This window comes from Scyliorhinus torazame, chromosome 12 (genome assembly GCF_047496885.1).
Source record: "Scyliorhinus torazame isolate Kashiwa2021f chromosome 12, sScyTor2.1, whole genome shotgun sequence".
Classification (NCBI taxonomy): Eukaryota; Metazoa; Chordata; class Chondrichthyes; order Carcharhiniformes; family Scyliorhinidae; genus Scyliorhinus; species Scyliorhinus torazame.
The window spans coordinates 65,073,001-65,089,651 of record NC_092718.1 but is presented as its reverse complement, the minus strand read 5'-3'; the positions used below and the strand labels follow the sequence as shown (position 1 = coordinate 65,089,651).

General features: G+C 49.2%; 1 protein-coding gene across 2 annotated transcripts in view; it reads left to right on the top strand.

Annotated features, from left to right (window-relative positions):
* Positions 1-16,651, top strand: part of cers3a (ceramide synthase 3a) — a 127,256-nt gene that overhangs the window by 77,480 nt on the left and 33,125 nt on the right. For both annotated transcript variants that reach the window (XM_072468798.1, XM_072468797.1), the window contains exons 7-9: positions 6,328-6,420; positions 8,832-8,960; positions 16,034-16,140. In XM_072468798.1, the coding sequence (XP_072324899.1) occupies positions 6,328-6,420; positions 8,832-8,960; positions 16,034-16,140 (329 nt within the window). The remainder of the gene's footprint in view (positions 1-6,327; positions 6,421-8,831; positions 8,961-16,033; positions 16,141-16,651) is intronic.

Sequence of the window (16,651 nt, the reverse complement as noted above, 5' to 3'; positions counted from 1 at the left end):
GGATGCCCACCATATTGATAGAGGTGAAAGAACGGAACCCAGAACTTGTGCCTGAAATGATATTAAACCCGTTTACATCTGTTTGAAGCTGTCTCCCCACCATACCAGTTTGTCTCAAGCCAACGGGAGTGCCAGCATCAAGATAAATGCTTTGGATATACTGAGCTGAGTGGAAAGAAGAGAATGCCCTTCCTAACCCCATATTAGGGGCTGATTTTGCACAGTGGGCTGAGACAGCCGGCTTGTAATGCAGAACAACACCAGCAGCACGGTTCAATTCCCATTCCAGCCTCCCCGAACAGGCGCCGGAATGTGGCGACCAGGGGCTTTTCGCAGTAACTTCATTGAAGCCTACTTGTGACAATAAACAATATTATTATTATTATTAAAACAACTTGGGCATCTGCTCACTACCTGCTCCCCAAAATAACCCAAGTTCCCTCCTTTATCCCACTCCCAACCCCTTTACAGCTATTACCTCCTCCTTCATTATGGCCTCTACCGTTCCAGATCACTGCTGACTGCTACCTTTTCTCCCAACTCCATCGATCCTGCTTCCCCCAGTGGTCACCTCTCGCTGATTAAGGACTTAGCTGAGGGTTACTGGGGTCACAGTGACCCGATTGCCTTGGCTCCTTCGCCACTGAGCTGCCTGGCGCCACATATTAGGTGTCCACAGCATTCAAGGTTTCTTCGAGCCCAAGGCCCAGTGTCACAAGTGCCACAGGCCTTGGCATTCTGGTAGGAATCATTCACTGTACACTGCGGTTTTGGACTGCTCAGTTTTTTACGTCATTGTGTGGGAGGACTATTCTCAATTTCTAATGAACATCTGTGTGAATCAGTATAATTTCCTTGTTCATTCTTCTTCTGGTAATCCTCAGACTGTATCCCTGGTTACTAACTCACCAAACAATCTCTCACTCTTTACTGCATCAAAATCTTTTATATGTTTGAATATCTCTTCCTGTTCCCTGATAACACAGCTAAAATTGAGCCTTTATTCATGATTAGATCCTTTGATTCCTGCCTGTTTTGCAAATCATCATTAAATGATTCCCCTAACTGCCTCAGATATCCTTGCATTGCTGAATGCTGAGGGAGTGCGACACTGTCAGAGGTGCCTTCTTTTGGATAAAATGTTTAACTACGACCTCATCAGCCCCTCTCATTTGGTTGTTTTAAGAGCTTTTCCAAGTCCTGAGTATTGAGCTAGCATTTACGTGGGGTTCCTCCCTTTTAGTTACAGCTCAGCTGAACACACAGATCTGCAGATGCACATCAAGCCGGTTAAGCTGGCTTTATTATTCCAAGCTTGGCCCATGTACATGGGAGAGAGATCTCGATTGCTGCCAAAATCAATCTGCTTGACACTGGTACAAACAAACCAATTATAGAGTTTCCCAAAAATCAATAGCCCACCCCAGTTGGACTTGAGCCAATCCTTCAAGCTGTCACTTTTATATTGTCCAGTAAAATTTACTTTAAGCAAAATGATGTACTGTGATCAGCTCATGATTTAACCCCATCCTGCCACCTCTTTACTAGAATCCTGTGTCCATTATAAAGTTGTTTTTCTGACATTCCCATCCTACATGTCGCAGTCAGTTCCTGTTCACCTCATTGTTCATCCAGGGGCAGGATGCCAAAGTTGGTTTCCTCTTTAGACCTGGGATTGTCTAAGACAGGATATTGGGGTCACTGATAAGAACAGTTTACTGAGCTGACTGTGTTATTGCTGACCACACTACTTCAGTATATCCCTGTTTGTCTGAAAAACATGGGCAAGTTAGCTAGCTTAAATCCCATCAAGCATTGTGGCCACTGCTTGTAGCAAGAGTTTGAATACTTATTACTGCTATGTCCTAAAATACATGTTTAATGGTTCATAATGATCACTGGGTATGTTTTCTATGATTAGTCTCAATCCTTAATAAACATCCCTCTTCTCCCTCCCGCACCCACCTTCTCCATTCCGCACCCCGACTTCTCCCTCCCGCACCCCCACTTCTCCCTCCCGCACCCCCACTTCTCACTCCCGCACACCCACTTCTCCCTCCCACACCCCCACTTCTCCCTCCCGCACCCCCACCCTCACTTCTCCCTCCCGCACCCCCACCCTCACTTTTCCCTCCCGCACCCTCACTTCTCCCTCCTGTGCCCCCGTGTCCTCTTGCCCCTTTTATTCCCGGGCCCCCTTTGTCCCCCTCGCGCCCCCTTTCTCCCCGCGCCCCCTTTCTCCCCACGCCCCCCCTTGGTCCCCGCGCCCCCCCTTGGTCCCCGCGCCCCCCCTTGGTCCCCGCGCCCCCCCTTGGTCCCCGCGCCCCCCCTTGGTCCCCGCGCCCCCCCTTGGTCCCCGCGCCCCCCCTTGGTCCCCGCGCCCCCCCTTGGTCCCCGCGCCCCCCCTTGGTCCCCGCGCCCCCCCTTGGTCCCCGCGCCCCCCCTTGGTCCCCGCGCCTCCCCTTGGTCCCCGCGCCCCCCCTTGGTCCCCGCGCCTCCCCTTGGTCCCCGCGCCTCCCCTTGGTCCCCGCGCCCCCCCTTGGTCCCCGCGCCCCCCCTTGGTCCCCGCGCCCCCCCTTGGTCCCCGCGCCCCCCCTTGGTCCCCGCGCCCCCCCCTTGGTCCCCGCGCCCCCCCTTGGTCCCCGCGCCCCCCCTTGGTCCCCGCGCCCCCCCTTGGTCCCCGCGCCCCCCCTTGGTCCCCGCGCCCCTCCTTGGTCCCCGCGCCCCCCCTTGGTCCCCGCGCCCCTCCTTGGTCCCCGCGCCCCCTTTGACCCGCGCCCCCTTTGTCCCCGCGTTTCCCCTTTGTCCCGCGCCCCCTTTGTCCCCGTGCCACCTTTGGCCCCCTCTGGCCCCCTCGCCCCCTTGCCCCCTTTGGCCCCCTCGCCCCCTTTGGCCCCCTCGCCCCCTTTGGCCCCCTCACCCCCTTTGGCCCCCTTGCCCCCTTTGGCCCCCTCGCCCCCTTTGGCCCCTTGCCCCCTCGCCCCCTTTGGCCCCCTCGTCCCCTTTGGCCCCTCGTGCACTTTGGCCCCATGTCCCCTTTGGCCCCCTCATCCCCTTTGGCCCCCTTGTCCCCTTTGGCCCCCTCGTCCCCTTTGGCCCCTCGTGCACTTTGGCCCCATGTCCCCTTTGGCCCCCTCATCCCCTTTGGCCCCCTTGTCCCCTTTGGCCCCCTCGTCCCCTTTGGCCCCCTCGTCCCCTTTGGCCCCCTCGTCCCCTTTGGCCCCCTCGTCCCCTTTGGCCCCCGCGTCCCCTTTGGCCCCCGCGCCCCCTTTGGCCCCCGCGCCCCCTTTGGCCCCCGCGCCCCCTTTGGCCCCCTCGCCCCTTTGGCCCCCTTTGTCCCCCTCGCCCCTTTTGGCCCCCTCGCCCCCTTTGGCCCCCTCGCCCACTTTGACCACCTCGGCCCTTTGGCCCCCTTTGGCCCCCTCACCCCCTTTGGCCCCCTCGCCCCTTTGGCCCCCTTTGTCCCCCTCAGCCCCTTTGGCCCCCTCACCTGCTTTGACCACCTCGGCCCTTTGGCCCCCTCGCCTCCTTTGGCCCCCTTGGCCCCCTTACCCCTTTTGGCCCCCTCGCCCCTTTTGGCACCCTTTGGCACCCTCGCCTCCTTTGGCCTCCTCACCCCTTTTGGCCCCCTTTGGCACCCTCCACCCCTTTGGCCCCCTCGCCTCCTTTGGCACCCTCGCCCCCTTTGGCCCCCTCGTCCCCCTTGCCCCCTTTGGTTCCCTCACCCCCTTTGGTCCCCTCACCCCCTTTGGCCCCCTCACCCCCTTTGGCCCCCTCCCCCTCGCCCCCTCGGTCCCCTCCCCCTCGGTCCCCTCCCCCTCGGTCCGCTCCCCCTCGGACCCCTGTCCCTCGGTCCCCTGTCCCTCGGTCCCTCACCCCCTCGGTGCCCTCCCTCTCACCCCCTCTGTCCTCTGCCCCTTGCCTCCTTTAGTCCCCTCGTCCCCTTTGTCCCCTCCCCCTTGCCCCCTTGGTCCCCTCTCCCTCGCCCCCTTGGTCCCCTCTGTAGTGATATTTGTGAGATTGACTTCAGGATGGAAAGCACAGTGATCACAAAGACACTTGAAGTTCTTTTCATGAACTAATCTAATTTTATTTACACTACTTGATTTAGAGTTCAACACTTATTCCTATGGTAAACAAATGTATTATTAAACTGAACTCACTAACACTATCTCTATATTCTGACTACAATTATATTCTATCTTACCAGCTATACAATGCACTCTACTCCAGTCTGCTACCCTTTCCAGCTCACTCTCCCAGAAATCCAAGAGTTAGTGCAATTTATAATACTGTCCCTTATCTCCCTCTAGTGGCTAATTTTAACATATCATTACCTCTTCACATGCTGTACATTTATATAATGTCACTCCTTCTGCCTCGCCCCCCCCCCCCCCTCTCTCTCTCTAGTTTTCTACGACTAGTCAGCATTCCCACTGCAGGATGTGAATTTATAGCCAGATGGAGGCCGAAGGCCACCATGCTCCCGCCAACAGATGCCTTCCACTTCCTCTCTACCTGACGGAATCGAAGTGCATGGAGATTTACAATGATCTAGCTGCTCAGGGCAGCAAGGTGGCGCAGTGGGTTCGCACTGTGGCCTCACGACACAGAGGTCCCAGGTTCGATCCCAGCTCTGGGTCACTGTCCATGTGGAGTTTGCACATTCTCCCCGTATTTGCGTGGGTTTCGCCCCCACAACCCAAAAGGTGGCGGGTTAGGTGGATTGGTCACGCTAAATTGCCTCTTAATTGGAAAAAGAAAATGAATTGGGTGTCATAATATACACCAGTATATCATGGTGCAGACACACACTGATGGACACACAGTGGGACCAATCAACACACACAACACCGCAGTCAATCACCAGTTAGAGCACACGCACTATAAAGACAGGTGGCATCAGAGTTCCCGCTCATTCGAGCTGCAGCTAGCTAGGAGGACAGAGCTCACAGCCTGCAACACAGACATTCACCATGTGCTGAGTGCATCGACTGGTTAGGACAAGGCAAAGGTCTCTAGTTAAAGCTAGTATCGTGTTAACCCACAGTCAGAGTATGTTAAGTAGTTAATGATTCAATAAAATAGTGTTGCACTATTTCAAGTGTTGGTGACCAGTATGTGTTCCACGGATCCAGAACACCCAACACAACATTGGGTACTCTAAATTTTAAAAAATAGATCTCGCTGCTCAATAGTGAAAATGTTGGTAACTGTGACGTAATTTGAAGCAAACTGTCCAGGCAGGAATCCCATGGAATTGGCTGGACTGCCCTTTTACGTTCTGATCACTGACTCGGGTGGAGAGTAAAATTGCGTGCGGTGTAAAACTAGCGTTGTCCCCTCAGCAGTTGGGTCGGTTATTATTGGACTGACGATTCCGATGCGAGATGACAGTCACTGAGCTTTGCGTTGTGAGGATGTTTCTGAGAACAGTTTTATTCCCTGTGCTCCGAGTCACTGACTGAAGTGGAGCTGGCGGGAGATTTGGAAGCTGGTGTTCTGGTGTGAACCTGGCGGCACAGGTCGTCCACCCTGCACACCAGTCAACACAATGCAGGGCAGTTTCTGAAATGGCAGCTCATCACATTGCCAGGTTTACAGGCCTGTGCTTCTTGCTGATCACCTGAGTATAAGACTGACGTCCAGGAATGCCACCGCTGGGGCAATTCACTGATGCTCCAATGTGGAAGAAAGAACATTCGGCTGAATACTGATTAAAATACCATGGAGCTACAATCCACTCCACGGCTGCTGCCATCCCCTGGTTGCGATTTTCACCTCCTCCTTTTCAACCTCAAAGAAACCTATAAAATTCAAACAGGACTAGACAGGATAGACGCAGGAAGGATGTTCCCGATGGTGGGCGTGTCCAGAACCAAGGGTCACAGTCTGAGGATAGAGAGTAAACATTTCGGACAGAGTTGAGGAGAAATTTTGCCACCCAGGGAGTGGAATTCGTTACCACAGGAAGCAATTGAGGCCAAAATATTATATATTTTCGAGAAACAGTTAGATCTAGCACTTTGGATGAAGGGAGTCAAAAGATATGGGAGAAAGGCGCAATCAGGCTATTGAGTTTAATGATCAGCCATGATCATAATGAATGACGGAGCAGACTCAAAAGGGCCGAATGGCCTCCTCCTGCTCCTATTTTCTATGTTTCTATATTGTTTGCCTGAAAATAGTGCAGAAAATTATCAGGTTAATAGAGAGCTGAAGAACTGGGCCATCCAAGAATGTGGTTGGGTGTGTAATTTGGACACCTTGTAAATTAGCCCAAAGAATGTTCCTGTCTTGACAAGCGTGTCTTTATTCCCCTCGCAGACACTGTTACCATCCCAATATTGGTATTATATCCTCGAGTTGAGTTTTTATTGGTCGTTATTATTCAGTATTGCATCGGATGTAAAAAGGAAGGTAAGATTTTTAATCATTACAATTAATTTGCTGTGATGTCAAGCCAATAGTTAGAATTTTGGTATTTCAACACAAAGGTATTCAGGCTGGGGATGAATTGGAAGTTTCAGAACTTAAGATCGATTCATATTCAGGGTTTTCAGGATTAAAGAAGCAGGTGTGCATGTGGAGTTAAGATGCAGAATGGTGGTGGGACAGGCTGAAGGGGCTGAATGGCCTCCTCTTAATCCTATAACTGGCGCCACGGTGGCAATGATTCCCGTAACAGCCTCCCCGAACAGGCGCCGGAATGTGGCGACTAGGGGCTTTTCACAGTAACTTCATTTGAAGCCTACTTGTGACAATAAGCGATTTTCATTTTCATTTCATATAACAAGCTAATCGCCAGCTGCTTTAAAATATTGTGTCTTTAAAAGGCACCTTTTCAAATAGTTTACATTCCCATCAAGCTCAGATATATTATTCTCGGTCTCTTCATCCAAGTCAGAGTCATCCAAGACCGAGTTAACCTCCTTCCGCACTGTAAATTCTATGATTCAATTAGGGGCTGATCCTTACAGCACTTCCATTAGTCACAATTTGCCAAGTTCAAAATGCCCCATTTGTCCCTACTCTCTGCTTCCTGCCTGTTAGCCAATCCCCTTTCCATGCTAATATATTACCCCAACTCCAAAACATATCTTGCTTATGAACCTTTTAGGTGTCTCTTATTGAATGTCTTTTAGAAATCTAAGTACACTACAACTACTGGTTCACTTTCATCTACCCTACCAATTACATCCTCAAAAAACCCTATATTTGTGAAACACAATTCCCCTATCATATTGACTCTCTAATCATACTATGATTGTTGAAGTGCAGTGTTAAGACTTCCTTAATAATAGATCCTAACACTTTCCCAACGGCTGTATGACCTGCCGTTCCCACTTTTCTTCAATAGTGCTGTGACACCTATTGACTTCCAAGCCACTGGGGTCATTCCATAATCTCGGGAATTTTGGAAAATCATAGCCACTAACTCTGCAGCTCTCGCTTTAGAACCTGAGGATGTAGGCCATTGGGTCCTGGAGATTTGTCAGCTTTTCCTCTCAAGTCCCACTGATATTTTGCTTTGGTAATATTAGTTACTTTTAATAATTAATTGTGTCTTTAAAAGGCACCTTAATTATTAAAAGTTCTACATTTTATTGACCTCTTCATTGTCCTACTTCTGATATGTAATTTGTATCTTTTGCTATGAAGACTGAACAAATATTTTGTGTCCGTGCCATTTCTTGGGACAATGGCCCAGTTATAATGATGAATATCAGGCTTTCAAATCCTCCCTCTTCACACTCACAAACCCCATGCCCCTTATGCTCCTTATACACGCCATGCCAAATCATACCCCCAACCCCATCCCCACCGGTATCGTCCTTAGCGACTCACTCAGTATCCATTATGGACAGACCTCAAAAGCCATGTAGTAGCAATGGGATGGCTTTGAAATAGACCTAAAAATAATTAAACTTTTAACAATCTAATCAGGCTGTCACACGAACACACTTCATCCTATATTTAAAACCTCTAGACCCAATAAAACAACTTTAAATTCACCAAGTAGTCTTTAAGTTGTAAAAATAAACAAACATCTATTAAGTAATCACATCAAGGGTCACTGTCCGTGTGGAGTTTGCACATTCTCCCCGTGTTTGCGTGGGTCTCGCCCCCACAACCCAAAGATGTGCAGGCTAGGTAGATTGGTCACGCTAAATTGCCCCTTAATTGGAAAAAATGAATTGGGCACTCTAAATTTATAAAAAATAAAAAAAAAGTAACCACATCAAGGACAGCTAATCCATTGATAACCTTGTAAAACTGTCAAAACCTGTACAGAACCCCTTGTTGAGATAAGCGATTCTTTAGCTTTTGAAACTCAGCCAAGCATTCATCGCGGGCTCAGCTCTGTGGAGCCTATGGAAACTGAAAGATCAGATGTCTTTTTTCTATTGTCCTGTCAATCCAGGAGGTGGCTGCTTTCTTTCAGTTACTTGAGACTGGGGTTCACCCTGATTCACGACTCCTCCCAGATGCTTATACACTTGAAGAAGGGGCCCTGCACGTTTATTTGTGTCATCTGAAACCGGAATGGGGGAAAGAACCCTGGAACAAGGTCCCACGCACCATTTCTAATGGGCTTTCACATTGGCTTAACTTGGTGAAAATCCAGACCTGAGCCTCTCTTTTCAGCCCTATGTGGATTGAACTGTTGCCCTATGTGGATTGAACTGTTGCCCTATGTGGATTGAACTGTTCAGATTTCCAGTTAATGCTGCATACCCTCAGATACTGTGATATCTAATAGGACAGGGCTGATTGTGAGATATTTATGGCACACTTGCATAAATTAACTGTTACTTTTAATTGTTTAGGATTTTAAAGAACAAATAATCCATCACTTAGCTACCATCATCCTGCTGAGCTTCTCCTGGTGTGCAAACTATATCCGTGTGGGGACCCTGGTGATGGTTGTACACGACTCATCTGACATTGTGCTGGAAGTAGGTGAATTTTCGGAGATGTAAATATCAGTTCTGTATCTTGCATGTCCACCTCTGATGCAAGGGGTGCTTGGAGTCATTCTACAACTAAGCTGCCTGATCGTTTAAAACAGTTTGATTTGACGTGTCACTGAATACATTGGCAAAGAATATCAGGCAGTGGGAAATTGGCCACTGACTGTATTTCAGCTATCCTGTCCTTCTGCCCGAAACTCATTTCATCCCCTTTGGCCCCCATATTAACAGGACAGGGAAGAGTTGGGGGTGGATGGGGGAGTTAGTTTTATATTTTGGTTCATTTGGAAGAATGCGTTTTCCTCGGATTCTGGAATAACATCATGAACTAATTGGTGTTTTTGCCTCTTTCCCACCCACAGCCAGATTGGGAATGGTTGTCCGGTGGATAGGAACTGGAAGGAGAAAAAGAGATTGGGGGATAGGAATGAGTTGGAAGAAGAGGAGGGGTAATGGATGGTGGCTGGAGAAGTCAGGTTTTGACAGTAGGGTAAAGCTGGGGGAGGGATAAAGATCACAAGGGGAGTGAAGGGGAGGCAGGTGGAGATTGCAGGCTTGGTGGACGACTCGCTGATGGCGGGGTGGGGACGGAGAGATTAACAAGTTCACTTGGTGGGCTGGAAGGACACAACCCTACTTCTCTTGGCCCACAGGCAGTGCTGTAAAGAACCCCCCCCCCCCCCCCCCACACTGTCATGCAACAATCTTCATCTCCATCAGCTGCTAGGTCCCGCAAGGTCCACTTCAGCTACAGCACTGGCATCTACCCAACATGTGGAAAATTGTCCAGCTATATCCTGTCCACAAAGGGCAGGACAAATCCACCCGAACAGTTAGTGTCCCATGAACTGGGGAGAGGCCGGGGAGAGGCTGGGGAGAGGCCGTTCACCTGCTCTCAGTGTGAGAAGGGATTCACTCAGTTATCCCACCTACAGACACACCAGCGGGTTCACACTGGGGAGAAGCCATTCACCTGCTTTCAGTGTGGGAACGAATTCGGACATTCATCCACCCTGTGGAAACATCAGCGAGTTCACACTGGGGAGAAGCTATTCATTTGCTCTCAGTGTGGGATGGGATTTATTCAGTTATCCACACTGCGGATACACCAGCGAATTCACACTGGAGAGAAGCCAGTCACCTGCTCTGTGTGGGAAGGGATTCAGACATTCATCCAGCTTGCGGAGACACCAACAAATTCACAGTGGGGAGAGGCCATTCATCTGCCCTCAGTGGGTTTCCTCCGGGTGCTCCGGTTTCCTCCCACGGTCCAAAGATGTGCAGGTTAGGTGGATTGGGGTTGATAAATTGCCCTTAGTGTCCAAAATTGCCCTTAGGGTTGGGTGGGGTTACTGGGTTATGGGGATAGGGTGGAGGTGTTGGCCTTGGGTAGGGTGCTCTTTCCAAGAGCCGGTGCAGACTCGATGGGCCGAATGGCCTCCTTCTGCACTGTAAATTCTATGAAATCTATGAACCTACTCTCGATCACCATCAAAGCGATGAAAATTGTCATTGACGGTCATCACTTGCTGATCCCTATCCTACTCACTGCACTCAGTTTAGGCTCTGTCAGGGCCACCGAGCTCCTGCTCTCATTACAGCCTTGGTTCAGACATGGACAAAAGAGCTGAACCCCAGGAATGAGGTGAGACTGATATACCTTGACATCAAAGCTGCATTTAACAGAGTATGGCATTATGGAGCCCAAGCAAAACTACAGTCAATGGGAATCAGGGGGAGAATGTGCAGACTCCACACAGACAGTGCAGCAAGCCGGGAATCGAACCTGTGACCCTGGCGCTGTGAATCATTGCGGGAGTTCCTCAGGGTAGTGTCCTAGACCCAACCATCTTCAGCTCCTTCATCAATGACCTTCCTTCCAATATAAGGTCAGAAGGGGTGATGTTTACTGATATTCATTACCATTCACGACTCCTCAGACATTGCGGCACGGTGGCACAGTGCTTAGCACTGCTGCCTCACAGCTCCAGGGTCCCGGGTTTAATTCCGGCCTCGGGTGACTGTCTGTGCGGAGTTTGCACTTTCTCCCCATGTCTGTGTGGGTTTCCTCTGGGTGCTCCGGTTTCCTCCCGCAGTCCAAAGATGTGCAGGTTAGGTGGATTGGCCATGCTAAATTGCCCTCAGTGTCCAAAAAGGTTAGGTCGGGTTACAGGTGGAAGTGTGGGCTAATAGGGTGCTCTTTCCAAGGGCCAGTGTGGACTCGATGGGCTGAATGGCTTCCTTCTGCACTGTAAATTCTATGATTCTATGATTCTGTGAAGCAGTCCATGGCCAAATGCAGCACGACCGGCAAAATATCCAGGCTTGGACTGACGAATGGTAAGTAACATTCGCGCTACAGAAATGCCAGGCAATGACCATCGCCAACAAAGGAGAATCTAACCTTTGCTCCTCGACATTCAATCCCCCACTATCAACACCCTGGGTTATCATTGAGTAGAAACTGAACTGAACTATAAATACTGTGGCTACAAGAGCAGGACAGAGTTGAGAATTCTGTGGAGGGTAATTCACCTCCTTACTGCCCTTGCCTGGATGAATACAGCTCCAGAAGGTTGACGCCATCCAGGACAACGCAACCCGCTTGATTGGTACCCCATCTATCAAGTTAAACACCTACTCCCTCCAACACTGATGCACAGTGGCAGCCGTGTGTACCATCTACAAGATGCACCATAGCAACTCATCAAAACTCCTGCAACAGCACCTACAATCCCTGTGACCACTACTACCTAGAAGGACAAGGGCAGCAGACACATGGGGAACACTGTCACCTGCAAGTTCCTCTCCAAGTCACCGGTCCTTCACTGTTGTTGGGTTAAAATCCTGGAATTCCCTCCCCAAAAGCACTGTGGGTGTTTCTACACCACATGGACTGCAGCGGTTCAGGAAGGCAGCTCACCACCACCACCATCTCAAGGGCAATTAGGGATGGGCAATAAATGCTGGCCTAGCCAGCAATGCCCACATCCCGTAAATGAATACTGAAAAAACTCCTGGTTGGAGAAACGCAGATGAGGGGAATGCTGCTGATGTTTATTTATTTGTTTAAAAATATTTTTATTCTCCTCCTTTTTCACATTTTCTCCCAAATTTACACCCAACAATGAACAATAATCAATAACGAATGTAATGCCAATCCCCATATTAATAACAACGATCCCATCCTCCCAGCAAACCCCCAAACATCAGCCCGCATGTTAACATAAACAAATGACAAAAAGGAATCAGGACTCACCCATAGTCACCATTAACACACACAGCCCCCCTCCCCCCAACCCTCCCAGCCCCCCCCTCCCTAATGTTGGATGTAAACCAATTCTCGAAAGTGCATAATGAATAATGCCCATGAATTGTAGAACCCCTCCACCCTTCCCCTCAATTCAAATTTAACCTTCTCAAGCGTCAAGAATTCCAGCAGGTCCCCACTCCAGGGCACAGGCTGGAGAGGTTGATCTCCACCCTAACAGGTTCCATATTCGGGTGATCAATGAGGTGAAGGCTACAACATCTGCTTCTGCACCCGTTTCCAACCCCGGCTGGTCCGACAGCCCGAATATGGCCTCCCGAGGGCCCGGGTCCTGTTTCCCGTGCACCACTTTAGAGATTACCCTAAACACCTCCTTCCAGTAATCCTCCAGCTTTGGATAGGACTAAAACTTATGAAAGTGGTTTGCGGGGGCCCCCCGCAACATTCACATGCATCTTCTACCCGCTCAAAGAGCCGGCTCATCCTCGCCCTTGTAAGATGTGCTCTATACACCACCTTCAGCTGTATCACATACGAGGTGGAGGTGTTCACCCTCCGGAGCACCTCACACCAGAACCGCTCCTCCACACCCTCTCCCAACTCTTCCTCCCACTTTGCCTTGATCCCTTCCAGCGGTGCCTTCTCCTCTTCCAAAATAGCCCAGTAAACCGCCGATACTACCCCCTTCTCCAGTCCCCCTGTCGTCAGCACCTCCTCCAGCAATGTGGAAGCCGGCTCTACTGGGAAGCTCTGTATCTCCTTTCTGGCAAAGTCTCGAACCTGCATGTATCTAAGTATTTCCCCCTGCTCCAGCCCATACTTCGCTCCCAGCTCCTGCAAACCGACCCCCACGAAACAAATCTTTTGGTGCCCTAATTCCTTTCTCCTCCTTTCTCTGAAAATTTCCATCCCATTTCCCTGGCTCAAATCTATGGTTCCCCCGAATCGGCATTTCCCTTGACCCTGCCCCCAACCCGAAGTGCTGGCGAAACTGCCTCCAATTTCTCAACGAACTATTACTACCGGACTCCCGGAGTATCTCTCCGGGGCCGTCGGGAGCAGCGCTGTTGCTAGTGCCTTTAATCCCGACCCCCCTACCCATACTCTCCTCCATTCTGACCCATTGGGAGTCAACCCCTCTGACCCAGCTCCATACCTTCTCCACATTCGCCGCCCAGTAATAATACATCAGGTTTGGAAGACCCAAACCCCCTGTCTGCCTTCCCTCTGTAGTTGCACCTGCGGATGATTTTTATTAACTAGGCTCACCATCATCCAAGACTAAATTAATAAGAAAAGCAAAATACTGCAGATGCTGGAAACCTGAAATGAAAACAGAAAATACTGGAAAAGCTCAACAAGCCTGGCAGTATCTGTGTAAAAAGAGAGTTTACACTTTGGGTCCAATATGATTCTTCTTCGGCACTCATTTTGGAATGAATAATGGCTCGGGTTAGTGTGCTTGTTTGATTCCTACCAGTACACACAGAACCATTAACATCAGGAATGCCTGTGGGCTGTATATTATTCTGTGTCTAGTTCATTGTAAACTTTTAAATTGGTGTTTGTCACGCCATATCACTGTTAGTTCTGTAACCACATTCACAGAGCTTTGTTAGTTGGCATCACACAGCCTATTGAGCACCTTACAGGAGGAGCGTTTTAAATGAATTACATGTAATTGGACGCACCGAATAGATCTCGGTGAAGTCAACCCCAGAGAACTGCATTTGTCGCGCATTTGTGAGAAGTGGAATGATTGCAACGGACATTCCTCCTCAAATCCCGTGCCCTCACTCCCTGTCTGTTACAGCCCACTCTGTGCCCTCACTCGGTGTCCGGTTACAGCCCACCCTCTGCCCTCAATCGGTGTCTGGTTACAGCCCACCCGTTAGGAATGGGTTAAGAGACATTCCAATTACATATCGAATTGATGTTAAGTATCCAATAATTGACACTGATCTGTAAAGGGATTGCAGGTGGCACTTGGTGTGGTGATAGAGTTTTGTATGGATTGTGTTCAATGAAAAATAAAGGTGTTTGGGGAAGAAGCAGATCTCTTGACTCTTTACTCAACAGCAGCCTTGAACTAACACTCCCTGTGCCCTCAATTGGTGTCCAGTTACAGCCCACCCTGTGCCCTCACTCGATGAGGGGCCACCGTCTGTTAGATGGCTGACTGGGGATAGTGAACTGAAGAAAGTTGTAGCCGTTAGCCAGGAGCAGTCACATTGTTGACATTAACAGGGTTGTGGACTGTCGGAATGTGGGGTATAGCGGATTTACAATTGAAATGCTGGGTGTAGAATTTCCCATTTATTTGAGCCCAGAGACACACACAATTGGAGCCCATAGCAAACACCCAGGTAAAGGATGCAGGGACCCCAGATGTCTTCCACACATAACTATACCGTATTCAAACTTTTGTAAGGGCCACGAAGAATCCAGCACGAGTTATAAGGATACAAAGTAATAACATTTATTTACTATAACAGTATATACATAACAGTAGCAGTAACTTCCCTTGCTACAAACTCCTTCCTGCTGGTTCCTGAACTGGCCAGCTTTATTTATACTAAGAGTTTACTAGTGGTTTCTCCGCCCCCCTCATTGGGGAAGCTCATACTCCCACAGGATTGTGGGATAGTCATTAGTCCCCAGCCAATGGTAAGCAGGCAGGTTATAACACAAACTTTCCACGCCTGCCTGCCAGACCCTGCACCCAGCCTGGTTCATTATAATCCTGAGGCCAAGAGCCAATCCCGCAAATCACATGCACTTCCTCAAATTGGGTGCAAAAAGACCCCAGAATTTCAGGTTAGCAAAATTGCTTCTTGTGTTTTATGGGGATTTTTAACTTATCCTCATTGAGGTCAGATTGAAATTTTCTGTTTTGTGGCTGAATATTTATGGTGTTGATATGAATCAGATGTGCAGGACTTATGGCTGAAATTTTACTGGTTGTATTTATAGTAGATAGAAAGATTGAGGCCTGTAATTTCCTCAGTTAAGCAGGCAGTGCAGTTAGAATAACAACAACCAGCAGAATGAACCGGAAATCACAAATGAAAGCTGCCATCATTGAGCAGGTTCGAGTGCAACTGTGGAAGTAATGGCCTCAATGTAACCTCCTCCCCCACACACACGCCACGGTGGGTGGGAGACAGGTAATGGTCTCAATATAATATCCCACCTCTCACTGCGATTGATGGAGAGCATCGGGGGAGGGGAGTTTAAAAAATGACATGTTGAGGAGGCAACTGGCGGCGCAGAAGCCCATGGTTATCAAAATAACGCTGAATGTCAGATTGTCCTGCAATAGAGTGGCAAGGTGTTTCTTTACCTGCTTAAATTGGACTCTGTCAGTGCAGTTGAGAGCCTGATTTGAAGTGAAATCCTGTTACACGGGCTTTCCCAGGGGTAGGATAACTGGCAGTGAAAGAGGGAAGAGCAACAGTCCAAACCGATGCCCTTCGTAGGAGCCCCTGCCACCCTGTAACTATGGGAAGTCAGGTTTCAGTTTCATGACCTCTGAGCATGCCAGTTAGTGGTTCTACAGGCTGGGTGAAGGTTCAAACTGTGTACAGTTTAAAGAGCAGGTTAAAAGATTGCTGCCGCCCTCAGATTAGCCAGTGAAGTTGCACTTGCACACTGGAATAAATTCTTACTATGAGTTGACTATTATTGATTTAATTATCTGACATGATGAATGAAGCATGAAACTCTGGCCATTTCATTTTGTTTGGCTGTAAAGTCATTTACACTCAACCCTCTCGTTCCCTGACAGTTTGCCAAGATGCTTAATTACGCTGGGTGGAAATCCATCTGTAACTCGCTGTTCATCGTCTTTGCTGCAGTATTTATAATCACCAGGCTCGTCATCTTCCCTTTCTGGTCAGTATCACTGCAAAACCCTTCCTCCTTTGCACCATCAGTAAGGAGCTAGTTTCGAGTATCTGGGTGGCGCTGTCTCCCTGCTCTCTGTCCAATAAGTCACTGGACACAGCTGAACAGAAATTCACTTGAAACCAATCGAGTCAGCTTCAAGTTAAAGGGACGGAGACTGTCGAGAGCTGTGGAGGCTGGGTCGTTAAGTATGTTCAAGGCTGAGATAAACAGATTATTAATCAGTAAGAGAATCAAGGATTATGGGGATAAAGTGGGAAAGTGGTGTTGAGGAATATCCTTCCAGATCTCTCATGATCACATTGAATGACGGAGCAAACTCGATGGGCAGAATGACTTACTTCTTCCCCTACGTCTGATTGTCTTATCAGCACTGCTCCTCACGGTGTCAGGAGAATTAAAGTGATTGTTATAATTCACCCACTGGGTGTTTTTGCCAAGCGGGCCTTTGTAATGGTTCTGATCGGGTGGAGAAACCACCCCTGGAACCTCCCCTTTC